Source organism: Aulonocara stuartgranti, assembly GCF_965226115.1.
Source record: "Aulonocara stuartgranti genome assembly, chromosome: 16".
Taxonomy (NCBI): Eukaryota; Metazoa; Chordata; class Actinopteri; order Cichliformes; family Cichlidae; genus Aulonocara; species Aulonocara stuartgranti.
Window position 1 is genome coordinate 19198948 of NC_138952.1, and position 26008 is coordinate 19224955.

At 43.8% G+C, this 26008-nt stretch overlaps 3 protein-coding genes across 9 annotated transcripts in view; 1 reads left to right on the forward strand and 2 right to left on the reverse strand.

The window, feature by feature from the left end:
* Window positions 1–5665, forward strand: part of bcl9 (BCL9 transcription coactivator) — a 28690-nt gene extending 23025 nt beyond the window's left edge. For both annotated transcript variants that reach the window (XM_082507830.1, XM_082507831.1), the window contains exons 8-10: window positions 69–2232; window positions 2741–3013; window positions 3122–5665. In XM_082507830.1, coding sequence (XP_082363956.1) covers window positions 69–2232; window positions 2741–3013; window positions 3122–4164 — 3480 coding nt within the window. In that variant the 3' untranslated portion in view covers window positions 4165–5665. The remainder of the gene's footprint in view (window positions 1–68; window positions 2233–2740; window positions 3014–3121) is intronic.
* Window positions 5666–6069: 404 nt separating this feature from the next.
* On the reverse strand, window positions 6070–11991 carry acp6 (acid phosphatase 6, lysophosphatidic). 5 transcript variants are annotated; one of them, XM_082507819.1, is made up of 12 exons: window positions 11862–11991; window positions 11377–11437; window positions 10737–10962; window positions 10521–10649; window positions 9836–9966; window positions 9580–9659; window positions 9388–9475; window positions 9083–9215; window positions 8550–8650; window positions 8345–8437; window positions 8103–8268; window positions 6070–8004 (listed from the first exon to the last, which is right to left on the reverse strand). In XM_082507819.1, the coding sequence occupies exons 1-12, from the start codon at window positions 11896–11898 to the stop codon at window positions 7870–7872; spliced, it is 1380 nt and encodes a 459-aa protein (XP_082363945.1). In that variant the 5' UTR covers window positions 11899–11991; the 3' UTR covers window positions 6070–7869. The 5 variants fall into 5 exon arrangements, with proteins under 5 accessions (XP_082363945.1, XP_082363949.1, XP_082363946.1 ...); XM_082507823.1 differs by having other exon boundaries at window positions 11845–11943; XM_082507820.1 differs by having other exon boundaries at window positions 11368–11437; window positions 11845–11943.
* A 2020-nt stretch (window positions 11992–14011) lies between these two features.
* gja5a (gap junction protein, alpha 5a) lies at window positions 14012–22687 on the reverse strand. 2 transcript variants are annotated; one of them, XM_082507827.1, is made up of 2 exons: window positions 22346–22687; window positions 14012–16364 (listed from the first exon to the last, which is right to left on the reverse strand). In XM_082507827.1, exon 2 carries the CDS (start codon window positions 16262–16264, stop codon window positions 15113–15115), a length of 1152 nt encoding a protein of 383 aa, XP_082363953.1. In that variant the 5' UTR covers window positions 16265–16364; window positions 22346–22687; the 3' UTR covers window positions 14012–15112. The 2 variants fall into 2 exon arrangements, with proteins under 2 accessions (XP_082363953.1, XP_082363954.1); XM_082507828.1 differs by having other exon boundaries at window positions 22342–22687.
* Between the last annotated feature and the right edge of the window lie 3321 nt (window positions 22688–26008).

Here is a 26008-nt window from a genome sequence, read left to right on the forward strand (position 1 = left end):
ATATATATGAACATGATTATGTTGACACTGCTACATCTCAATCCCGTTTCTCTTTCTCTGTGTTAAAGAACAATGCAGCAAACGACTCCAATCCTCCCCAGCAGCCTCCGTCCCACACCCAAGATCAGAGCCACCAGCCTGGATCCAACCCGTCCTTACCTGGCACGTCAGAGCCAGCCCCACCACAGCCTTCAAATCAAGGGAGCCAATCTGGTGTTCTTCCGCAGGAAGGCTCATCCTCTACAGGCATGGAATCCAAAAATATTCCCAGCAGCAGCCCCAGTAACACTACAGCCCCAGTTGACCAGGTCCCTGCAACCCAACCAGAGGCTGGCCTCAATCCCCCAACATCAGGTGAAAGTGGACAGGGTGGAGGAACTGGTGGAACAGGTCTGACACCCCAACAGCAGCAGCAACACCAGCAGCTAACCCAGGAGCTGTTGAACATGGAGGTGAACACAGAGGGTCTGTCACAAGAACAGATAGAACACCGGCAGCGCTCTCTGCAGACCTTGCGAGATATTCAGCGCATGCTTTTCCCTGATGACCGTGATGCCCCGCCAGCTGGAGCTCAACAATCTCATGGTGGACCCCATGATGGGGGTCCTGATGCGCCACCCCGGAGGTCTGAGCAGGGCCCCTTACAGGCTATGATAGCGCAGTCTCAGAGTTTAGGCCCACCAGGTGGACCAGTAGGACCTCGTCCACAAGGTCCACCTTTTGGCCCACCCCATGGTCCCAGGGACATGCCCCCATTTCCACAGGATGAAATGGGTCCACACATGGGAGGCCCAGGTGGATGTGGAGATGGAGAGCAGATGACCCCAGAACAGGTGGCGTGGCTGAAGCTACAGCAGGAATTTTACGAAGAGAAGAGGAAGAAACAAGAAATGCAACACCGGCCAATTGGTCCTGATATGATGATGCACCCCCATGGTCCACGTGGCATGATGCGAGGGCCCCCCCCTCCTTATCAGATGGGCCCAGGAGAAATGTGGGGAGGACCCGGTGGGCCACCGGATCACTATCCAGAGCGCATGAGCATGGGTCCTGGCCCCAGGGGTATGCCCCCACATATGCAGAGGATGCCTGGCTTCTCTGGTATGATGAATCCCGAGATGGAGGGCCCCCCGAGGCCTGGAATGGGATGGCCTGATGAGTTGCCTCCCCGTATAGGAGAAGCGCGTTTCCCTGGAGGACCTGGGCCAATGTTTGCTGGTCCAGGAGCTCGTGGTGAGCGTTTCCCAAACCCTCAGTCAGTCCAAGAGGCAATGTTTCACCAAGGAATGGGTGGAGAGAAGGGTCTTCCTCCTGGGATGATGATGGACATGCAGAGGATGATGGGACACCAAAGAAGTGGAATGGAACCAGGTAATGGCATGGGTATGTTTCCCAGAATGCCCAGTGATGGTCCCATGAGTCCTTCCTCTAGACTGCCAGGAATAGGGGGCCGAGAAATGGGACCTGAGTTCGGCATGGGGCCTGGCCCGGGGCCAGGACCTCATATGCATCCTTCAAAACTACGAGATCCCCCCATGAATATGAGCCCTGATGAGATGATGAGAATGAGAGGGGGTGGAGGGCCAATGGAAAATATGGGTCCACAAGGCAGGCCCATGCAGGGTCGGTCATTCCCTGAGCAGACGCAGCCAGGAGACTTTCCTATGGGGCCTGGGAGATCCTTCCCTGGGGGTGCTGGAGGAATGAGGGGTCCACATGCAGACCAAGCATTTGGTCCAGAGCACAGATCTACACCAACTGGAGGCAATGGCCGTATTAATCATATTCCCTCTGCTGGGGGTCCTGCACAAGGCCAGAGGGGCCGGAAGCCAGCAGATCTGAATGTCCAAGCAGGAGGTGGGAACTCTCCCAGTGTTAATCCACTTAAGTCTCCTCCTCTGAGGCAAGTGCAGTCCCCCATGATGGGCTCTCCCTCGGCTAATCTTAAGTCCCCTCAAACACCGTCCCAACTGGCTGGCATGCTCACCGGTTCCACAGGCCCTGCTGCCCCCCCAGCACCTCCAACTTCAGCACCAATGAAGTCTCCTCACTCCATGATGGGATCAGCAGGTGCTTCTCCTGTTCATATGAGATCTCCTTCTCTCCCTAACCCATCTCCAGGATGGGCTTCCTCACCAAAACCACCCATGCAGAGTCCTGGAGTGCCCCCTCAGGGTGGCAAGCCTCCGCTCAGTATCACCTCACCAAATATGATGCCAAGTATGGAGCAAGGTATGCATTGTTTTTCCTTTTCTGTTGTTATCTGTACCCTTTTCTTGTAAAAAGAAAATTCCTAAATAAAAACAATGAAAAAAGAGAAGTTGTATTCAGTTAATATTGGGATTTTATTTTTTAAATGATTATTGGGTTGAATTTTAGTTACAGTTATTGTCTCAGTGATCACATTTCAGATATTTGACTCAACTTGTTGAAACAGAATCAACCTAAAAACTGAAAATGATATGGATCTGATGTGTCTATCTTCCATGTTCATCAGATCTTTCAGATTAACACATCTGTGGGGTGGGGTTGGGTGGGTTATGGTCCAGTGGCTCCCTCTTCTGGCCACATAATATAGTAGCCACATTATCTTACTAAGTCTGAATTTGCACACAAATGGCAAGGAATGTCACTTGTGGTAGTTTAATGTGAAACAATCCACAAGAAGCAAAAAAAATCGACTGTTGTATTTTATTATTTCTTTGTCATGTCCTCTGTTTCTTCATATGTTGTCGTCTAGGTGGTAACGGCCCTCCCTCAGCCCCTCCTTCATCAGGGGCTCCATCTGGCTCCATGTCTCTCCCAGGCAATGTCCCGTCTGGTAGCCCTTACACCATACCTCCTGAACCAACACTATCCCAGAACCCGCTCTCCATCATGATGTCACGCATGTCCAAGTTTGCAATGCCCAGCTCCACCCCACTTTACCACGATGCCATAAAGACTGTTGCCAGCTCTGATGATGACTCACCGCCAGCTCGCTCCCCTAACCTGCCGTCAGGGAACAATAATGGTAAGACGTGAAATATCTTCTGTATAATATTTAATTTCAGTTCTCTGAACTTGAGCTACTTTACCAGTCGCTATACTCTGTATATAATAATTTCTTTTTGACTTATAGGTATGGCAATGAATCACCAAGGCAATCCACGTATGATGGGACCTGGAAATGCTGGACCTATGCCTGCCCTCAGCCCTCTAGGTATGAATCCAATGGGATCCCAGCCTCTCTCACATGGCATGCCCCCACAGATGCCCTCTCCCAATGCCCCAAATATGGGCCCAGGCATGATGCCTCATGGTATGATGATACCACCAAATCCTCAAGACCCTGGAATGGCCAACCCTCAAATGATGCCACAGGGACGCATGGGTTACCCTCACCGGGGCCAGGGATACCCCCTAACCCAGTCACCTTCCCAGCAAGGCCCTTTCTCTCCGCACAATGGTCCCGGTCCCCAAGGCTTCCCTGGCCATCCTATGGGTTTCCAGGGAGAGGGAGGACCTATGGGAGGACGGATGGGGAATATGTCTCATGGGGGAGGGGCTGATGGGGTTATGTGCAAACCCAATACCCCTGGTGGGCCAGAGTTCAATAACATGCAAGGTGGATTCAGTGACGCAGACCTTCATGAGGTAATGCGGCCGGGAGCTTCTGGTATTCCCGAGTTTGACCTGTCCAGGATAATCCCTTCAGAGAAGCCCAGTCAGACTCTGTCTTACTACCCTCGAGGTGGAGGAGACAACCCCGGGGGGAAACCGCCACACCCTTCTGGCTTTCCCATGCAGAGCATGATGGGCGACGGCCCACCAAGGATGGGGATGCCAATGCAGGGGATGGGGGGAATGTCAGGGGGACCTGGTCCTGGGGGAATGGGCCCTCAAGACATGCCAATGGGCAACCCTGGCCACAATTCAATGCGGCCACCGGGATTCATGAGCCAAGGCATGATGGGCCCTCAGCACCGGATGATGTCCCCTGGGGGCCCAGGAGGGATGATCCAGGGGAGACAAATGGCCCACCCAGGTCCTGGAGGCTCACCTAACATGATGATGTCACTGCAGGGCATGGGCGGCCCCCCGCAGCAGACAATGATGATGGGGGCTCAGATGAGGCCTCGTGACATGGACATGGGCTTCAGTCCGGGCCCTGGAATGTTCTAATCCAACAGAAACATTGTATCTAGAATGTTCTTGGACAATACACAAGGAAGGAGTAATGATATCGGACTCTGGAGAGTATTCATTAAACTGATGGACTCGAGTAAAGGAGGTAAAATATGAACGAGATGGCGTACCCAGAAAATGAGCAGAGTGGAGATAACCAGTCACCTGGTAATGTCCTGTGTGAACTATTCCGGCGGAGACTGTGATAGGGCCGCATTGGAGTACTTTTTGCCACAAGAACATTTAATTTTGACTCATGAACTTCAGAATGTATGGGATTGTTGTGGTCACACAGTTTTGCAAAACTGTTCATGTGGGGGGGTTTTTGGGTTGTTTTTTTTTTGTTTGTTTGTTTTTGGGTTTTTTTGATTATCTGACTGTAAAGATGACTTCGACATCAAAGAGGAATCAAACCTAACTAAAAGTCAGCGTGGAGATGCTACAGTATATGTCTACTTTTTTGAAATTAAAAAAACAAAACAAAAAAACAAATTTGTCGCGAAAGTGGTATGGAACAAGAGAAAGGAAAGAAGAATTTGTGCTTTGTGAAGACTTTAGTGGAAATCCATCTTGTCTCTCGCTCCATTGTTTTGACTGTATCTGTACAGTATATACGTGAGAGTGCGTTGGCGTGCTTGACCGAATGTGCGTTTGTGTGGTATGTATGTATGTGTCTGTATGTATAGGCATTCTATCAGTGACCTCTCAACTCCTCTTACCAAGCTTTCATTGGGGGAGGAACGTCCCCCTAAAAATACTGTACTGTTTACCATTGGTGGGCTATTCAAATTTTAGTCTATTTTAATTTTCTTTGTAACTCCAGTGTATAACAAACCAAACTATGACCTCATTAAGATAATAGTATTATTAAAAAAGCACAAACATGGACCATCTGCAGAAAGCGTCTTCTTTCTCTATTTTTACCATTGAGAGCAAACACATTTTAAGTGTGATGATCCTGGCAGCTTTGCAGCACCATGATAATCTCCAGTCCATTTCAAGTTGTAGATGACATTTGACTCTGTGCTCCAAAACTTTCAGGACTTCCTACGCTCGCCAGCGTGAATACTATTGCTAATACCCAGATGTGCTGTGTTCTTCTTGTTCCTGTTGTGTTCCTGTTTTGTTTTGACTCTCTTGTTGACTCTGGGTAATGATCATTCCCACAGCAATAATCTCCCGATGGTCAGCAGAATAGGACAGGAGTGGCTGTACGCCGCAGCAGGTATGCCAGGTATTATAGAACTAGAGCTAGGTAGATCTGGTATAAAAAATTTAAACAGATAAAATAAATTTTTTTTTTTTTTTTTTAGTAAGGCAGGTGTGGTGTCCGGAGTGAGACACAGAAATGTAAACACGTACTGCTTACCATCCAGTTGACTTCTTCTCTTTTCTCTATTGTATAAGCTTGTCATGTGTTTCTCCATTGGCTTTGGTGCAGAATAGCCTACCAGGGCTGTGGTGATGGACTACAAATAAAAGATATTCTTTTGTTATATACATGTCTATGGAGTGTGTGTGTGTGCACACGTGTGTATGTTTCCACAGAGGAGTCTTTACTATTTCACTTACAAGGACTAGTTACGCGTCTTTGTCTTGTACATACTCATACCAGCTTACCAACATTCTGCTACAAGAAGTGCAAGTCATATTAAGGAGCAGCGTTGATATGCTGACATTTTATCAGGAGGTACTAAGTGAGACTATTTTCAGAGGACACCACACTTCTAAAATAGATTCAAGCTTGTTGATGCGTTCAAATGCTTCTCCATTAGCTTCAGAAGAGGCCTTGAGGTTTTTCTAACCTGTATTTTAAAAGTTTCATTTGGCCTGTGGGAATAGTTCAGAGCCTCTCGCAAGATGTGAGCTTACAGGGGGGAGAAGAAAAACAAAGACTCCATATTGATTAAAATCTGTATTCATGTCACACCAAACCAAAATAAATCTTTACATTTTGAGTGGCAGGTCATGGGAACCTCCCACAGATGAGGTACAACGTGTGTTTCTGGAACAGCGCAACGCTTGGGTCCGTGTGATTCAAGCATGCATTGCACTGTGGTCTCACAAGGAGGCAAAATGTTGCATTCAAAACATGTAGCAGAATAAGTGTTCTAACACAGTCTCTACTCCACACCTTTCTAAACACTTGATCCAGTACATTAAACTATACTTCCCTGAAGAATGATCGAATCGTATATGATGAATACAGTTGGGAGCGCAACTGATTTGATGGAATAATTTAATCAGCAATCAGACACAGGCCACATAATACAAACCTGTCCATATATCAGTGTGATGCATAACTGCAGTAGTTGTTTAAAAGTGTAAAGGAAAGGTTGAGAATGCTGTTGGAGATGTTAACAAACACCACCCCAAAAAGAGGAAAAACAACAAATTTATCCTATGAATAAATATCAATGCTAGACTAAAGCCTGATGTAATACATTCCAATGTGCCATAAAGGCCTCATTTCTAAGTTAATTAAAAACACAAACCACATCATTTTACTGACTGAGATGTCCCCTAGTTGCAAAAAACATGATTTTCTTTGCAGCATTCACATATGCTTTATATTTTCCCAGTGCAGCAAATGCTTGCAACCATAAAGAATCCCAAACAAATGTAAACCTTACTCCTGTTCAGGTGAGTTACCAGTTTATTCTTAAAAACGAAGCTAATTGTGGGGTTAACAATTAGAAAGTATAAAATAACTTCAGCCTTAATCAGTAAGCTTAACTTGCATTCAAATATAAAGCATCTATCACACTCTTCCACTTTGCACTCAGCTGTTATTGAACTAATCGTTTAACTTAATTTTAAAGGTTCTATATATCGGGTTTTTCATATAGCAGCAAAAAGCTATTCATACAGATGTAGTGGAGTGATGATGATCTTAGCAGAGGACGAAGCTGCAAGCCTCCTGCGTGTTGTAAAATGAGTGTCTTTGTTTTTGTAGCCACTGTGCGTTAGTGTATGAGTCCCTCCCTTTGAAAATGTTTGTCCTCCCTGCATTTATAAAGAGACAGAATGCAGTTCAGAGTATTCACATGGTGCCCCACCCCCACAAAGAGCACAAACAGAAGAGGCAGGGGAAGTCAAGGTAATGTTACTACAGTTTATGACATTACCAAGCGCAATAAAAGCACCCCATCAATTGTTAGTCCATCTAAGATGTCAAACAAAATCTGTGTTTTTTATTTTATTTTTAAAAACACACATCCAATCTGAATGCAGGACAAAAAATATGGGAAAAGTGCCGCTGATGGTGGGTGGGCATGCAGCATATCACAGCCATTTAATGGCTTTTACTGTGTTTGCATAGAGTGATGGTCGGGGCTGGATGCTTTTTGTTGGCTCACGTGTGCACAACCTTTCTGTTTGTAAATGAATTGCAGCGAGAAAGGGGGTGGGGGGGTGATTGCTTTGGTCTTAAGATGCCAGTGCTCTAGTGCACCATTCAGTGCTTCAAAATGTCATTTATAGCACCTTTAATGCGATTGCCATGGTAACAAGATGATGTTGACTCCTGAAAGCAAGCGGTGTAACCCGAAAGCTCTACAAAAGTGGCTGTACTCCAGCGTGCTCTGACAGTGAGATGATAATGACTGATGCCGGCTGGATGGAGAGAGGACTGAGGATGTTAAAAAGGCATGATGCGTGCTGGCTGTCAGCGGTGTGCCGATGCGAAGGCTTGCTCAAGGTTCAGGGTTCGGTCGGGCCTACGGTTCTGTTGCAGTGCGAGTGGTAGTCTTCAGGGCTCAGCGAGTACGTGGAGAGGACCCGTTTGAACTCCTCCAAGGGGCAGTAGACTGCACTACAACCCCCAATGAGTTGATCCTGCAGAAAGAAAAAGTAACTTGAGGTTATAGAAAGAAAAAAAAAATGCAATTTTTTTTTTGTTTTTGCTCATCCTGCGACACATTCTCAGCTCCTACCTCGCCTACATATGACACTTTAACAAAGGCCTCATTAGTTTTCCGGTTCTGGTGCAGCTCCACAGTGAGATCAGCGGCATACGGTGGCCATCTCATGTCAAAAATCCCCAAAGCCAAGAGACAAGGAATCAGAGTGGTGTCATGTGCGGAGTACAAAAACACCTTCCTGTTCGAGAGAGCATTTCAAGAGTGAAGCATTTGAAGACCAACCACAGTTATGTGTGAAATAATGCGCGTCCAACCTGCTTGGCTCTGATGAGGTGCCCTGTAGTTTCTCCTCGATGTTGTCCACCAACATGTGCAAGAGAGGTCCCACAGACAGCTGCAAGCTCTCTCTGCCACAGACAGCAAGAGAAAGGCAGCCTGTGAAGCTGAATGCACAAGTGGTAAATCTCAATCTGGCCTTTTAGATAAGCCCCTGGGACTGGTGACTTTGGTTAATCTGACCTCTTGCTGGGCTCGAAGATATGGCACATCATATCCACGGCTCTTTGCTCCACTTTATCCCTCCAGGTGTCGAGCACTTGAGGGCAGGGCAGGCCGTGTGTCTGTTAATGCAAAGGAACAAGTCGCAAGTCTTCAAATAACTCCGTATAATTTCTGTTTAAATAGCATGAAGCTAAATGCATTGATTTCATTTGTCTGTGAGAATTAAATGACAACAGATAGACATCGACACCACCGCTGACTTTGACTAGTGAGAACCCTCCAGAAAAACTGCGGCTTCCTACTCATTAAATGTGATTTCACCCTCTATTGTGACACATGGACACATGCTGTCAATCTTAATATCTGGGTTAATATCAGGCTGGATCTCAAGAAGATTAATGAACTCTGATGCTGAGTTTCATCTTACATAAGGAGCAGCTTGCGAGGTTGCGGCTTCCTGGCCACGTCTTTACAGTAAATCCTATGTAATTCTGATAGCTTGTGGCAAGAGCTGGCAAAAAGTCACATAAATCACAATGTGGCAGTGTCACCTCTCTGGCAACCATGTCATCCCTAATGAGGATGAAGTCAACTTTCTGGTGAGCAGCAATCCCCAGCTCGCTCTGGATGCTCTGCAGGTCTGCCGCGATGTCTGGCAGAGTGGTCGACTCTGCCCAGCGGTGGCTGCAAAGAACACACGCGGTGTCAGCCACAAAACACAGATACACCGTGACAACCTGTCACAGGCGCCTCAACTCTGCTCATAATGTTTCCACAGCACATTATTTCAAGGCTCCAGTAGGATGGTTTAGGCTTGATGGGACTCTATTGCTAGGAAAACACACTCTCTTCATACCCGCAAAGGATTTTAAGCATCTTGCATCCGTGATAGTTAGGATACAGGATTTCAGATTCGGCCTCCGATGTTAAAATAGGCACAATTGCTGCAAGTAGAACAGGAAATTGCAAAATAAATGAAAAATTAAATAAACAGATGAGATGAGACAGAAAAATGGGATAAGTAACATACTGCACATCTCCGCTCTACCTTTTTGTTTTTGCTGGAAGAGCCCTGCAACCAGGCACTTGGCAGACTCAATGGTCCTCACAATATTAGTGGAGCGCACGCTAGAAATAAGGAGGAAAAAAATAGGTCATGGAAGGCACCCAGTTCTAAAATAGTAAAAGCATTTAAACTCATATCCTTTGTACTTGCACTCATAAACCCAATCTATCAAAATGTCAGAGCACAGATATGAGGGTTTTTTTTCTCCTTGCTCCTCATTATGATTTGGACCACTTACTAGACCTCAGCTGGGTTAAATGTGGAGGTAAGGAAATCGCTTTCTTCAATGTATCTCCCCCTTAGTCTTTTGCCCAACTCATACAGCTGCTGCATGCCCAGTGTGGTCAGCTGACCAGGGAATGTGCCACCCTGCCAAACACAACAAACAGGATCAGGTTATATACCCACAGATGTGGCCGGGCAGACACACACCTGTGATCACATGCAGGAATCCGGGCTGGATGTGGTACAAGAATGGCCGGAGTCCATATTGGGGGATTTAGTTTTCTAAGCTAAATCCAGTGAAGTTAAACCTCTTTAGCAAAGCAGCTCTCAGCACAGGAAAGTAACAGCTCCACGGACACTGTGACCGGACACGATATGTCAATAGGAAGCTCTACGTACAGTTCAGCGGCGAGTGAGTGAGCTCAGGCCAGTGATGTCTGTAGTGGCACCTTTAAGCCACTAGATGGAGAAAAACTACATGAATTGAGGAGAGTAACAAGTGTGCTACACACATAAGGTCTATGGAAAGCCCAGAAGAAATGTGTTCAGACATTAACTTTGTCATACCACTAAAAGCAAAGCAGCATTATTAGGTTTAGTCCATCATTTTCATAGTGAGAGTCAAAGTCAACTAAGCCAGATGACAGCCAGCAGCCACATCACACCTATTTAAAAAAACAAAAAAGACAATGACTCACACTAAGTATGTTTTTCCGATAGCTGTCTTCTATAGGAGCCGGGGGCCTGGGGCCACCCTGAAGATCTGTCACTACATAGTCGATGCTGGTGTGCGGCGGTGGCTCCAAAAGCATTGGCACCCACTGGGCCTTTGTTGAAAAAAAGAATTTGCAGTTTTTTTCATGTGTGAAACATCATTTTCTACAAAACATGCTCTTAACGGAAGACAGTTTTACCTCCATAATATCAGGTATTGACTTTAGGGGCGTTCGGGCGCCGTGCCGGAACAAGATCTGGACCAGCTTTAGCTCGTAAGGGGAATCAGCGTTCGTGTCAGCAAGGTTGGAACCCGTAGCAGCCTTTTCCGGTTTAGTCTTCTGCTGTGACCACAGCATCGAGCCAAACGCCACGGACACCGACCCTAACGCAGCCGCTCCGCCCCAAAGTCCCTTCATGGCTGTGCTGTGAACAAAAGACACCAGCTGTCACCACAGAGCCACTGAGAGTGAGATAAAGCATATGCACAGGATCGAAACAGTCTGTGTCCCTTACATAAGAGATCGATTAGAAAGTTGGAATTTGATCTAAAAACTATTAAAGCTTCCAAGTGCATGGTTTTAAGAGACTATGAAAACATACAAACATCCATTTAAAACTCTTTTAAACTAAATTATTTGGACATTCTGTTTGAACAACATCAGTTAATCAGCAGTCACAAATCCTCATCAGTCTTTCAATACAAAACTGTGAAAACTCAAAGGATTTCAAATAAACAAGACAAGAAAAGCAGCAAAAGCCTCACATTTAAAAAGCCTTTGTTAGGCCATTAAAATCAGTCTAACAGCTGCTTCTGCTCTTTTCACTAACCTGTGTTACCTGGCACAGTTAGACCTCCTGTCACGGTCAGGGATGTCAGAGATGATGATGGTGTGGCCAACTGTAACACATTGAGTAAAGCGGAAGTTGTTACTACAGACAGAAGCGTGAGTGTAGAGAATCAACGTTAAAAAAAAAAGTTGACGGTTTCTGATGGTGCAACACTGGTGCAATGAGCTCCCCAGGATGTGACGTTTTCCTCATTAAATATTTATTTTTTTGTAACACTATCTACTTCTGCTATAAAACTCAGATTATTAGCATTTCAACAGCACAGGGCACAGGTTAGGCAACAGGAACTCAGTGAAACACGTTACGAAAACAGAGCTAACCGAGGTGAACTCTAAACTAGCGAGGTGCAGCAGAGGGTAAAGTCCCTGCTGTCAGCCTCGATGCCAGTATCACCAAGGAAGATCACTGCTACCACACAGCCACGGCATTACCTACAGATACAGAATAAAGTGTTACCCTCGATTAAAACATACACGGCGTCCGGGAGATGACAAAATTCACTTCAGTCATTCAGCAACTAAGTTTCCACCAGTACAGAGGCGCAAGTCATGTCGGTAACTGTAGGCCGGCAAATAATGCTTCAGAATAGAAGAAAATGAGAGAGAGGTGAAGATTAAACTACATTTCCCGACATCCCCTCGGAGTACTGCCGCTCTTCTGTTTTTGTTTGGAGACTTGAAGGGGAGAACACCACCAAAGTACGCTACTCCCCTCTACAGGAAGAAACTGTATCTGCATTTCGAACTAAGAGGATTTGTTACTTTAATCTATTTTATAAAGTTATAGATCAAATATATTCGAATTTGGACAATTTGTTTATCCAAAAGCGAGGATTTTCTGGGCTTTTGTTGTTGTTGTAATCTTTAATTGCAAATGTACACTACTGTGCAAAAGTCTTGAGCAACCCAAGACAATTCTTTTTAAAAATTATAACTTGAGATAAAAATGGATATGCAGTACATTACGGTAAAACAGAGTTTGTGGAGTTCAGACAAGCTTGAAAGTCAATATTTGCTATGACCACCTTTGTTCTAAAGCACAGCCTGAACTTCCCGAGACAAGGTTTTCAGTCTACTTCTTGCGTAATTTGGCGTACCTCAGCACCTTCTCTCTGTTTCCCTTCCTTAAAAGCAGCTTCTTGACAGTCACCCTTTCACTGAGAGCATTTTTGATGAAGCTACAGTGAACAGTAGATGAATAAAAAAGGGCCAGATGCATACTTCAGGTCCTGCGGCAGGGCTTTGCTGGAGTTTTTTCTTGGTCAGTTGCAGGAAAATTAATGAAAAAAGCCTGGAGTTTTGTTGCTTAAGACTATTTAGAAAAAATTATAAGAATGTTCAGGTCCTTAAGGAAAATGTAAAGAAAAGAGGGCTGACCCTGATCTGGATCTCAGCCGTCTTATGGCACAAACGTACTTATTCTATGTGTGTTATATCAACAAGTTTAGCTGTTTTTATTTTAGTAAAAGATATTAATACTTGTCTGAATTTCCCCCCAGTTTTTCCTTCTAACTACAGCATGTAAATCTATTAAATTAAATTTCCAAAAGTCTTAAGCAGAGCTGCAGAAAAAAAAACAAGAAACATGCCCCATTTATATTTATATAAGATCTTTAAAAAGAAGACTTTTTTTCAGGAATTAACTTTTTTAAAAAAAAGATGTGAGTCACGCATTCACGTAGAGATACCTAACGCATGACTTGCTCACGAATTCCAGTCACACTGAAGGGACCTTCATCTTCCATGTTGCCAGAGTCCTCTTAATCATTACTGAATCATAACTCAAGTAAAGCAAAATCTCCTTGAGCTTACTCTTGTTTGGAAAGAGGTCTTAAAAGGACACCAATTGGAAAAGATATATAACACTTAATAGTTTTCACTGTAGAGTAACTTATAAACTTCCTTGTAGGTTTTACATTTGTATTAATTTTAGTTTGATGCTTAGTCTCGTGTTTGTCTTTCTTTAATGTATGACCATTTATATCCTTTTAAGCTGATTCTGGTTCTTGCACAATTTTCAAACTATTTTTTAAAAATGAATCCTTTAGAAAAGAAGACAGGAAAACATTTTATTAAGCAGCAAATGTGCTATCACCATCCTGGTCTAACTCAGAATACACAAATATCTCTGTGAAGCTCAATCTCAGAAAGCTCTGAGGTTCCACAGAAATAAAAATAATACAAAAGCAACAAGGATTTTCCAATTCAGCTTCAGCATGTGGCAGATTAAGCTGGATACCAGACCTCAGCATCCTGGCAGAAATGGCGAGACAGTCTCTGTTTGTGTAAACATTGCTTATCTTCCACAATCTGTCTCCTGCAGGTCCTTTGTGAGGACGGCAAACAGAAAGTCGCTGCAGCAATGGTACAGTGATTCAGAAATGCTGGAGACTCTTCATCTTTGTTCGGATCTGGAAATTGCATCACTTTGTCTTGATTTCAGCATTTCTGCATTGAGCACGTTATTTAAATGTTAGTTGTTCTAAATGTTCATCTTGTGCAATTCTAACAGTTTAGTGTGTGCATATTTACATATACTAAAGTCTTTCTATGTTCATACGACAGACAAATCAAAGGCAAGTGTTGTACGGCACTGAATAAATCACACGCTGAGAACAACAGAGCAGATTGTACAGCTGATGATTTATTTATTTGTTGTGGGTTTGCGATGACAGTTATTGCATAAATGTGTGTGTGAAATAACCAAAGACTGCAGTGGATGTACAGCAGGATGGACAGTTCTTCAAATATTATGCTATGTTTATGTACATATACATGTATATATTTTAAAAAAATCATCTTCCACTTGTAAAGACGTATATTCACAACATGGTTATGAACTACCCGCGCAGTTACTGTGCTACAAGAACAATACATTCAAAGACACCAACCGACTCACACACTTCTTAGGAACACACTTTTAACACAATGGCTCCGGGAGAGAAAGGGGGAAACGCTAGTGCATTGTTGCCACCTAGTGGCTGAATCCATTCATAACAACATCCAAGCAGGACCGCTTGCTTTTTCTTTGAGGGACCTTCAAAAAGAAAATCCTGTAAAAGGCTACATTCTCTCATTTCTGTGCACAGAAGACTTCTGACTAGTATAGGACTGACTTCACTGACAGGCTTTGAGATTGCAGTGCTATTATTTCCGAGTTAGGTTTTTATGTTTGCCTGCAGGTATAGTGCAATCAGGTCAACAAGTGGTTCAAATGACAGTCTCTACCACGGCTTTTAAATAATTACAAAAACAATGTCATAAGGAAATAGATATTTCTGACGCTTGATAAGGCACTTTATCGAAGAGCTTCACAGTTTCTACCATACTGCGATCTTGTCTATTTATTGCAAATCTTTTTTTCTTTTTTTTTTGCATTTGTGTGTGACAAAAATCAGCTAATCTGTAGTTAACTGGTTTAAAATGAAAGGACTCTCTACTCCTAATGTGCAATAGTCAGGTGTCAAACCTGTTACTCTGTTCTCATTATTCTCCTTTACAGCTTGTTTTGCAGTTTTTCTTTAGAGCTCTAGGACACAAAGCTCACACAAGTCAAGTTCACATTATCCACTCATCACATGTGCTCAAGTGTCAGGCCTTGGTGCTACAGTTCATAGTTAGCCTCAGCTCATGCCTCCATCACAGAGATCTATCTCCCAGACACACATTTCTTCCGAAGGTCCAGCCCTTCTTCCTCTCTTCCTCATCCACCACACTTTGTGAATTTATACTGCCAGGTCATCTTGGCGAGCCCTGCTGCTGGTCCCGCTGGTCTTGCTCAGGCGCCGTTTGTCCTTCAAGTACACTGAGTGTAGCAGAGGCAATGGCGAGCAGTTATTGGGCAGGCCTGTTGGTACCTGGTTGTATCTCATCCTGAGGAAGTCTTCATCATCCTCCAGGTTGTCGCAGCTACGATGTCGCTCAGTTGCCAGATTGGCTGAGTTCTGCTGCAGCGCCATTCTGGTGTTGAAGGGATGAGAGGCCATGGAGGTCATGCGGTTTATGGAGGCGGGGGCTGTCAGGCACTGGTTGAAGTCAGGAGGTGGGGTGCAGGAGACTGAGGGTTGTGGTGAGGTGTTGGACTCCAAGGCTGCAGACACTGCTACCGTCACAGCTCTCTGCTTGCTCTTTTGCATCATCTTTTTGTGTATGCACCTCTTGATGCTCTTCCAGCCGAGATGGTAGAGCTCCAACACAGAGAGCAGCAGAGAAACGCCGGCCACCACCAGCATGAAGACGATGAAGACATTCTTCTCCGTGGGCCGTGACATGTAGCAGTTAACCGGATTGGGACAGGGCAATTCCTTGCATAGGTACAACGCATCGAGGAACACCCCATAGATAAGATACTGCACCACAATGAAAGTCACCTCCATCATTGTACGGATTAAAATGCTCAGGATGTAGGTCCGCAGAAGCGCCCCTTTTAGGCGAACTCTGCCACTCCCGTCAGCAACCACCTCCTTTCCGCTCTCCTTCTGCTGGAGGTACTCCTTCTCCCCCTCCAGGTCTCCTCCCTCTTCACCTCTCGCCTCTCTCTCCTCCTGCTCCCTCTTTCGCCGCTTCTCCTCCCTGCGCACTGTGTGCATGGCGTGGCCCATATAGATGAGGGAGGGCGTAGAGACAAAGACAATCTGCAGCACCCAGTAGCGGATGTGTGCGATGGGGAAGGCCCTGTCGTAGCACACATTGGTGCAACCTGGTTGCTGGGTGTCACAGAGGAAATCGCTCTGCTCGTCCCCCCACGAGGACTCTGCCGCCGTGCCCAGCACCAGGATACGAAAGATGAAGAGGATGGTGAGCCAAATCTTTCCGACCGAAGTGGAGTGTTCCTGGACTTCCTCTAGGAAATTCCCCAGGAGGGTCCAGTCCCCCATCACTACTCACGGCCTGGGCGCACACCTGAAGCACAAAGAGCTGGTAGGAACAACGGGGAAGGTGAAAAGAGGGTGCACCGGAGGGGGAAAGGGGGAGTTTCTGAGGTGGAGGATGAATAGAGTGGAAGAGGAGGGGGAAAAGGGGAAAAGAGAAATACAAGCAGACAATCAGTGACAGCTGTAGGTCATCTGCATTCCCGCTGATGGGAATGACCTGGTGTATGAGTGGCATTGTGTGGCACAAAAATAGCCTCTCTGCCTGTGAATCGCTTTAGGGCTGGATACTGTCACATGAGAACAGCCATTTTTTCCCCTGAGAGACAGACAGAGGAGAAGAAATTTGGTAGCCATGTAAAAGAAAATAATAATATTATTATTAAACATTAGATTATGTGTGTTTACATTCCCTCTTGTCCTGTTCCAAATTATTAAAACAGATTAAATTACAGAAAGCGAAACACACCTCCATCAAAGGGGCGAGTCAGCACAGAAAGACTTTGCCCTTTTTCAGTGCTGTGACCTGGCCTGAACTGGACATTTCCCATTTCCCCCCGCGGCACACCACTCACAATTTCAGTGCAATGGCTTAGATGGCCACTGTTCTCCTTTGCTGTGATGAAACCCTCCTTCAGATTCCAGTCTCCATCTATCTGGAGGTGTCAGTCAGACTGCTTCTTCTCTCTCTTTTTTTTTTTTTCAAACTAATCTCTTGACTTAAGCATTATTGAGAGTCTGGGTAAGATCCAAACATGGCAGTGACAGGCTGGGAAGTCTCAGCTGAGAATGACCCTATAAGGCGGTTTACTAGACAGCTTTATGGGTGACACAGATGACCGCCATCATGGAGGGGTTAAGAAAACCTGTCAAACTGGATCAAGTGGTGACTTCTAACATTTATGGGCTGAATATGCATGTAGCTACTTTTAGCTTTTACTACGCAATTAAGAAATAAAAGCCGGTTAAAACACCTCAGAAAGAAAAAAGGGTTGAAGGTCACAGGTCAACAGGTTTTTCCAACGCGTCACGCATTTGAAGTTAATGCTCTGTTTGGTGGTGTAGCAGAACATGTAGACATTACTCTAAAGGAGCCAAAAGCCAAATATACTTTCATGGAAGGAAATTATATACAGTATAATCCCTACAAGCAAAGTAAGTAAGCAAGATTTTATTTATACAGCACCTTTCAAGATAAAGTGCTTCACAATAAAACGCCAGAACATAAAACTAAAAGTTAACCAAGCACAAGTCTAAAGAGAGAGAGAGAGAAAGAGAGCTACAAAAGCCACAGGGGATGTTAATATGATTTCTTACCACCTCTCATCTCTTCCTGAAGGAAATCCTCGAGCAGCTGTTTCCATAGCAAATAGCTGTTTGGTCCACAGTGCAAGGTTTTGAATCGACTGGCTAACACTGACTCTGGTTATGTGTGACAGCGAGATATGGTCTAAATGACCATGACCATCTGTCTCGCCCCCTCCCTCTGTGTCTCTATGAAGTATATATATGGCAATAAGATGGAAAATCAGGGCATTGTGCTCCGTATCTCTACAGCACAGAGTGGTAGAAAACAAAACACCAGTATGACAACATTTTGGAAAAGAAACGTTTAACCTCCATCCACAGCCCAAGGCTGACAAGCCAATGCGCAGCACAGGAAAACTGCGCTGTGCTATTTTTCCAGCATACATCTGACACCTTGGATAACTGGACAGCAGCTGGCCCAGAGCCTTAAACGGATAAAAAGCTCACGATCTTTACTGGAAGTAAATCGCAAACAGCCGCAGAGTTGAGGAAGTGACTGAGAATCCAGCCAGCACAATGACAGGAGACTGCACATTAAAACAGCCACGCTCTTATCAGCTGATACTGACAACAAACCTGTGCAAACCTGGGTAACAATGCATTTCCCCCTGGGCTATGACAAACTATGTGACAATCTCTTGCTGGTTTGCATGTGTCATTTTCTAAATGAATCCCAGATTCGAGCCGTGAGCATAGAAGAGATCCAGAACAAGTCATTTTGTAAAATGATGTTCTTTAAGAGGATACACGTTTTTAATGAGTTTTGCTTTTTAAAGGGAGATTAGGTGAAGACTGATTGTTCCCTAATCTATTTGTACAATGGTACAGTGGTATTCAGACTCTCACACAGTTTCTTAATTTAATGCAATATTAGTTTCAAGGCTGCCAAAGTTCCCCCCGTGGTTCTAAAGCTGTGCACCATTTAGATGCTGATATCTTGTAAGCAGGATTTGATTGCGTAAACTGCCTCTTTTAGAAAGGACTTATAGTCCGTCAGTCTGGGCACATGGTGTACATACACAGCGATGAGAAAGGAAGGCAAAGCAGAATTCAGAACAAGTGGTGTGAGGCTGTTTTCTTGGCTACGGTCTCCTTCCCTCGAATACCTCTTCCTGCTCTCAGAGGAAGCAATCTCAAACAATATGATTTCCTGTGGACAGCAGGAGCAAGACATTGAAATGAGCAGAAGGTGAAAGGGGTGGAGGTCAGAGACGAGCTGCTCCTATGAACCGTTTCTGTCAAAGTGCCTTTTACTGCTACTGGTTGTCGATCACACCTGTGCTGCAGGGATTTACTGTGATCCACTGTGCCCTTTTCTGAACAGTGCGCTTTGCCTGTGCACCATCACAGCTGTCAGGTCTGTTTATAATCTCAGTGGTATTGTAATGGAGGAGTAATGGAGAATCTAGTTAGGTTGTATTCAAAATAGCAAAGTGCGTAAATGCAACATTACGTATCCCTGACTTATTTCCTTTGACGCTGATCGAAGTGCCTGTGTTTGCACTGAGAGAGCTTCACAGAAGGAATGTTTATGTGGTGGAGGGATCCTGTGATGAACCAAACAATAAGCTTAGCTTTCTACGAACTGAAGGAAAAACGATGATGTTTCAGCACTGCAAGGTCAACTCAAACCGGGCTCACAGTGTGCAGCCTTATTGTAATTTCCAGTCAGAACATCAGTCAGGCAGCTGAGACAAGTTAAGAGAAAAGCAGCAGCTACTTCACTGAGAGGTGATGGCTGCTGCTGTGACTCACTGTAGACCAACAGGAAAATTGTTGTGTGTTTTCTCTCCCTCTTGCGGTGCCAGAGGGCGGTGGAGCTTGTTTAAGAACCAGTGAGGCTGGTGGCAAGGCCCGAGGCTAGGGAAATCTTACAGGAACACGAAGCTATGTTTGTATTGCTATAAATTTATGCCCACCAGAGTCACCTTGTGTCATAACACAAAAGAGACATAGGCACATTCCCTCAGTTGTGGTTTCTAAATCTTAGACAATAAAATCCTTTTGATGATATTTTACTGATGAGCTTTATAAACTACACACTCTTTTTCCAACTCCCCCTCAGCCTGCAGTGTATCCACAGCCCGGTAACAACAGGGGGCAGGGTTGATTTAAACTTTCCTTCAGTGATGTGCACCTTTCAGCACTAAGCCGTGTTTGACAGACTCCGGATGCTCTCAGGGGATCAGGATACACTGGTTGATCTGCGCTGTCATCACAAGCACACAGACAGTAAGGTGGTGAGTTATACACTTTCCTGGCTCGCTTCCCTCTGATGGGGCATTGTTTAGACTACCATCAGTGGAGGAAAACGTATGTTGTGCATTAAGAACAATCGTGTTATTCGTGTCTGAAAGGATTTGCTGAAGAGATCAGGAAAAGTCATTTCTTTCCTACGGAAGGACAAATTTGGCCTAATTGTATTTTGGAGTTACCAGCATACAAAACCCTGTTAACTGAATAGCCAAACTAGGGAAGAAAATGGTCATGTGCGTTATTTGAAGATATTTAATCGGCAGCTATAAGGCCTGATGCATTTATAAAGCCTCTGTAATGAGCTGCATGCGCTAAGATGGTTTTTTAGTGTCAGAAATGTGATCAGTGCTGGGAAAAAACAAAACAATCCATAACGCTGCATAGATTTCTGCAGGAAAAAGTTAAATAAACAGCAAGACACTAATGGTGCACATTGTGTTTTAAGCACCTAATTGTTTTTACATGAACCAGAGTTGGGTTGTTATGCTTTTAATTCAATTTTAAATCTAAAAATTATGATATATTGTAGTGATATTCATCTCTATCACATCCTCTAACCAGGTATAGCATACAATAAAACTTTATTATCTGAAGTTTTTTTTTACTCTTGTCACTATTTTACTCTATGACCTTGGTTGTGTTGTGTTGTGTTCCTCTCAATGAAACAGCCTCAGTATAGCTTTACTACAGAACCGCCATGTGTTAAAAACAGTACATACAAGTTTTCTGAGCTTATTTCAGTTAGATATCAATAGCATAGTGGATAAGGATATACAAGTTGAAGTCACTCACACTTGGTTATTTTTACTCTCTCGTACTATTTTTCCCAGTTACAATGCACACACGTATTTATTTTTCTAATGCTTGAACTTTAGCACGTCTCCAGAGTCAGTCCCAGTCCTGCAGCAGCTGTTTGGGTTAGGGACTTGTTCCTGAAATGCCAGGATTACAATCGAGGATGAGCGTGTTTAAGTTTAGCTATAGTGGCACGCTGGCTGGTGTTAGATTGGTGTAGGGTGACCTACAAAGTGGATCTGATTTGGCACGAGAGCGAGAATTCTTCGCTCTCATGTGAGTCACCTGTTGCCACTTCTTACAGACCCGCACGGGTCTGGGCTCCCATATATCAGTCACACCAGCAGAAGCCAGCAGGCCGATGTGCTGTCTGCTACCTTACATGGCTGTCTGGCTCTTCATCTACCCACTACTGTACACAGACCCACAGCCCTGTTATGATCTATTGTTGTGCTGCATATGGCATTACGCTGGAACCTTCAGGCCAGAAAGCTGCAAGGTGTTTCAGGGAGCAAAACAACCTCCTAACAACCTCCTGATCATGAAAAGCAGTTTTATCTATTTTTATTTCGGTGTTTACTTATTTGAAGACAGTCTATATACTCAGTAATACACATACCATTCAGCCGTGGCATAGGGCACTGCTTTCAGATTAGCGAGCTGGTAATCTTTTATCTTTTACTGGCAGGTATTTAAACAAATCTCTTTTTTTATGATGGCAGAGGGAGTCTCGATTCACACTAAGACATGCTAATGGCTACTTTTAATTGTGAATGTATCAGCTGTTGGTGCTTGAATGTCAAACAGAGGAACACTGATACAGATTTAGGTTGAATATCCTGCTGAAATCACAGAGTAAGATTTTTTTTTTTTTTTTTTACTGAGCATCACATGAAGTTATAAATCTGTTATTTTGAAATATGAAGTCCTAAAAGTTCTTATTTCCTACATAAAAACGGCACTTTTTGGGGAGTAAGTTAAAAAGAAATGTACAGTTCATCTTTGAAACAAATCCCTAAATAGTAAGTAAAGGAGAAAAAAACGCCCCAAACTGTATCATTACGACATTAAATACCGCCCGTGTATTTAAGAGGCCTCTTTGATTATGAAAGACTTGCTTATAATAGAGCAGTTGTGCTCCGTAGCACTGTTACTAAAGAATTTAAATGTCTTCCACCGTTGTTCAAGCCTGCTTGAACAAAAGAGTCCTTTAGTTTTTTGTTTTTTTTCGCCTGTATTTCTCTATGAACACTCAGAAGAGTAACTGGTATCTACAGGCAACTCATTAATTTGATTTTTATCACTTCTCTGTAGAAGAACAGAAACTGTAAGGGTAAATTGTGCTAGCATTAAAGTAGAATTATCACGGCACAGGGATGACGATTTCTTAAAGTCTTCATTGAGTAGGTATGCATTGCTGGTGGCTCTGTGCTTTAGGTTACCTCCAGTACTGTGCTTTGTTTGAGTATATTTGTCTTATATGAAAGCCACGAGGGAAGAAGAGCGAGACGAAAAGAGTTAACGTAAGTGGGTTGACAGCTGTACCTGCCGGGGAGGACAGGGGGTTTAACACAGACCAGGCCTCTCACTCCATCGTACCTCTCTTCAAGATATCATCACTCCCTTAAAGACTGCTTTAGTAAGATGCTCGCAGCTTTTTACCAGACGGTCTGCATCATTTCACTGAAATGTCATTGAGTATTATTAGAGGCTTCTATGCTTACCCACCGTTCTGCTTTAGTGCCGATATTCGAGAAGCTGCTTTCAATCAAGCAGAGATGGTCCCTCAGAGGAACTAAGTCTTCCTTAAGTTAGCGGACAGATGGCAGGTGTAGATGTAGATGACCACAGCGCGATTGTAGGACCACCTTCTTGTGGACATCAGCAGAAGATGACTCTTGACGCCGGCATCTGAGCGTCGTGTCTTCCCACCACGAGCTGTTTGTCCACACAGGGGGCACGAGAAGAAAAAACAGGGCATCACGAGAGAGTGTTTCCCCCATGGACCTCCCTTCTCTTTCCCTCTCTCTCTCTCGCTTCCTCCTCCTCCATCTCCTCCTCTTCCTCTCCACACTCCCCCTTAATTCTTACATCCCTGGTGCTCTATTTTTTGCTGGGAAGCGTTCTCTGGAAGGGGAAGTTGAATTGTTTGTCTGGGATCAATGGCAATTCCTGTCAGAGTAAACTTCAAGACAGTTATTTACCATGCGACTCTTGGGTTTACTGCTGAGTTTTCTGTGTTCAGGGTGAAATTCCCACAGTGTGAGATGTAAACTGTAATGAGGTGAGGTAAATCCAAATTATCTAGTGAAAATGGGATTAGCTTTAATTCAACGACCAACAACTTTACTCTAAGTTGTGTTTTCAGGAAACCAGTAAACACAGGAGAATCAAGATTTTGGTCAAAACACCGTACCTGCTTTGTTCACTTGTTCGTCTCAAGGTTTCCCTTCATCCCTCCTCAAAAGTCACGCAGACCTGCAACCAGTTGGTGAAGTTTGGGATTGCAACAAAGAGTCACAAACAAAACCAAAATAGCTCATCCTCCTCTTCCCTTGTTTCCCTGTTTGCTGAATGTAATGTGAGTGTCAGCCGAGGACCCCCTGTACTGGCCTCTGCCTGCAGACACATGTTCTATTATATAACAGGAATCTTTCAGGTTTAATTCCTCCTTGCTGGAGGCCATTCCAACGGTTATAATGAAGCATTGAGAGCAAAAACACACAGGCAGATAACTTCCCTTCTCGCATGTCCTTAACGTCTTTCAGAAACATTCAGGTTTCCCACCACTTCACATTTCATTTTAAAAATAATACTAGGTCATTTAGGAAAATACATGTACTTTATGTGGAACTATACCCATTATGCAGTGTTAGCGTCATAGAAAATGTAACAGCAACACCAGACTGGTTAGCTTGGCTTCCAGGAAGTTACTGCACCTGGCCAGGAAATAACCTGCCTCGTACCCACGCCTATAACCACAACAGGGAGGAATGAAGATTAAACAGGTCCTGTAATCAGACGCGAGGTTATTTGCTGGGAACAGAGAGGAGCTGCTGGGGACAATTTACAAGGTTTACCTGAACTTGATTATTGATGAGAAGATTTTAATGTTAAATTTACAATAGGTCTACATACAGAGTTTTAAAGGTAATTTTTTGTGGGGTTTGTTATGTTGAATCAAGTTGTCGTCGTTTACTTGATAATAGTCTCTCACAAAGATTATGCAGCATATTGAAGAGCGGAGCTTTAACTCAAGCTATAAGAGGTACAACTACTGTACCAAAAATGTTGTGACTTTTAGTTTCTACTGGTAATTTAATTAAGAGGATACTTCAAAGCCTACAAATGAAATTATTCTAAGTCAGATATCAACAATGAAGATTTGGCTTGCACCAGATTACACTGCCTAACTGTCTTTTTTAGCGATACTGAGGCCTCGAGGTCTTCAGCGCTGATGAGTGTCCAATAAAACTCTAAAAATGCTGGGAGCTAAAATTTTGTTTACTATTATGTACAAATTGTTTTTTTTTCCTAAACAACACCAGGTTCTGGAAAGAAAAGCAGATTTAACTTACAGACTTACAGACCTTTTTTTTTTTAAGCATTGTAGTCCAGTCTTCCTTTTTTGAAATGGTTTTAATGCTCTGTCTAATTGTCTCAAGATTCTGGGACAAAGAAAAACCCTTAATAAAAATGTCTATTCACAGACCACAGTAAAGTATTCCCATCAAACGTCTGCAACTGTATCTACTTTTTACACATTCAGAATAAACATGGGTATTTATCCATTTGATTATGTGGCACAAAAGACCCTTTTCAGGGTCTCAGGAGCCTATCCCAGCTCTCTTAGGGTACACCCTGGACAGGTTGCCAGTCTGTTGCAGGGCTAACACATAGACACAGACAACCATTTGCACCTATGGGCAATTTAGAGTTACCAATTAACCTATCCCTACTAAATGCATGCGATTGAACTGTGGGAGGGAGCAGGAGTACCTGGAAGGAGCCCACACAAACACAAGGAGAACAAGCAAACTCCACATCAAAAGGCCCCGGGCTGATGAACCAAACTCAGGACCTTCTTGCTGTAAGGCAACAGTGCTAACCACTGTGCCACCATGTGCCATGTTGTTTAAGAGAAGTAGGACCTCTAAGTGCTCAGATAATTTGTATATAATTCTGATGTGATGTGATTTGATTGTTGATTTTATCTCTGAAATTGTATATGTCACCTTTTGTGTTATCTTTTCTTTAACTTGTCGGCCCATGTGACCTGACTTTCCTTCTTAACTCTTCAGGATTTGTCAAAAGGTTGTCAACTGCACCTTCACATTTAATACTTAGGCTCTTGACAAGAAAGCAAATAGGATTATTTACCATAAAGTCAAACTTTTCTTTTACAGAAGAGTTTCCATCGACCTTGTTATTCTATTCAAAGACTCCCATAACTTCTTAATTACTGATTTGGGCCTCTTATCCTTGCCAATTTCATGGCCTAAATTGTCATATGAATGGTTAAATTCTCCTCTTTAACAACTGTGCCTTTGACTGTGGAACTGGAAATTTTTTTAAGTATAAATAGCAGGAGCACCAAGTAAGAAGGATCTTGTGACAAACTCATTAACTTCTGGCCCGAGGAGGTATGACCTCTGCTGTACCCCCACCCATATACATACAGTATGGCCATATATATGTTTTACATTAGTTTTATATAAGTCTGTTCTTTCCCATGCAAGCTTAATTTAAAGAAATGTGTCTGGGTGTAATGTTTCTGAATATTTCTTCTTTCCTTCTTCATTTTTCAAAGGTTGCTGGTCATTAATTAAATAATTTACTCTTTTTTCCCTTCATTTCCTTCGTCAAAAGCCCATGGAGTATCTAACACCCCTTAAAGGCTTCAGTCAGCTTCACTCCATTTTTTGAAGGGATGGAAAAGTTGTTGCTAATTCCTAATTACGAAGCTTTCCACAGTTTAAAGGATGTGCTCTGATGGTCCCATTGTGTTGAACATCAGGATGGATTTAGAAGCGGAACAGCATTCACATCCAATAACAGCACGAAGAGATTTGTAACAAAGAAGTGCTGTCCATGACTTCAAGTAATCTTGTCGCTTAGAGCTTCTCAGTAGTGCCAGGATGAGGTCTGAACATGTGTGTATGTGTGACAGTGAGCTCAAGAGTGGGAGAGGATTGCATTATATGAATTTCTATGAGTGAGCGTAGTATGCAGAATTTGTACTTGAGTGTTTGATGGAAAAATCCCACACTGCCAGGATGCATTAACATAACCCTCCCCAATAGCCTGAGAGTCTGACCCCTGCACATTTCAGCCCTGCCTCACCCAAGTCCAAGGGAAGCCATGCTTGATGGACATGTACTTCTGAATGGT

Coding starts and splice junctions, on each gene's coding strand:
- acp6 (XM_082507819.1), bottom strand. CDS start 11,898: ATGACTGAAGTGAATTTTGTCATCTCCCGGACGCCGT. Junction 9,660..9,835: donor TTTAACCCAGCTGAGGTCTA/GTAAGTGGTCCA, acceptor CCTTATTTCTAG/CGTGCGCTCCACTAATATTG. Junction 8,269..8,344: donor ACCTCATCAGAGCCAAGCAG/GTTGGACGCGCA, acceptor TCTCTCGAACAG/GAAGGTGTTTTTGTACTCCG.
- gja5a (XM_082507827.1), bottom strand. CDS start 16,264: ATGGGGGACTGGACCCTCCTGGGGAATTTCCTAGAGGAAGTCCAGGAA.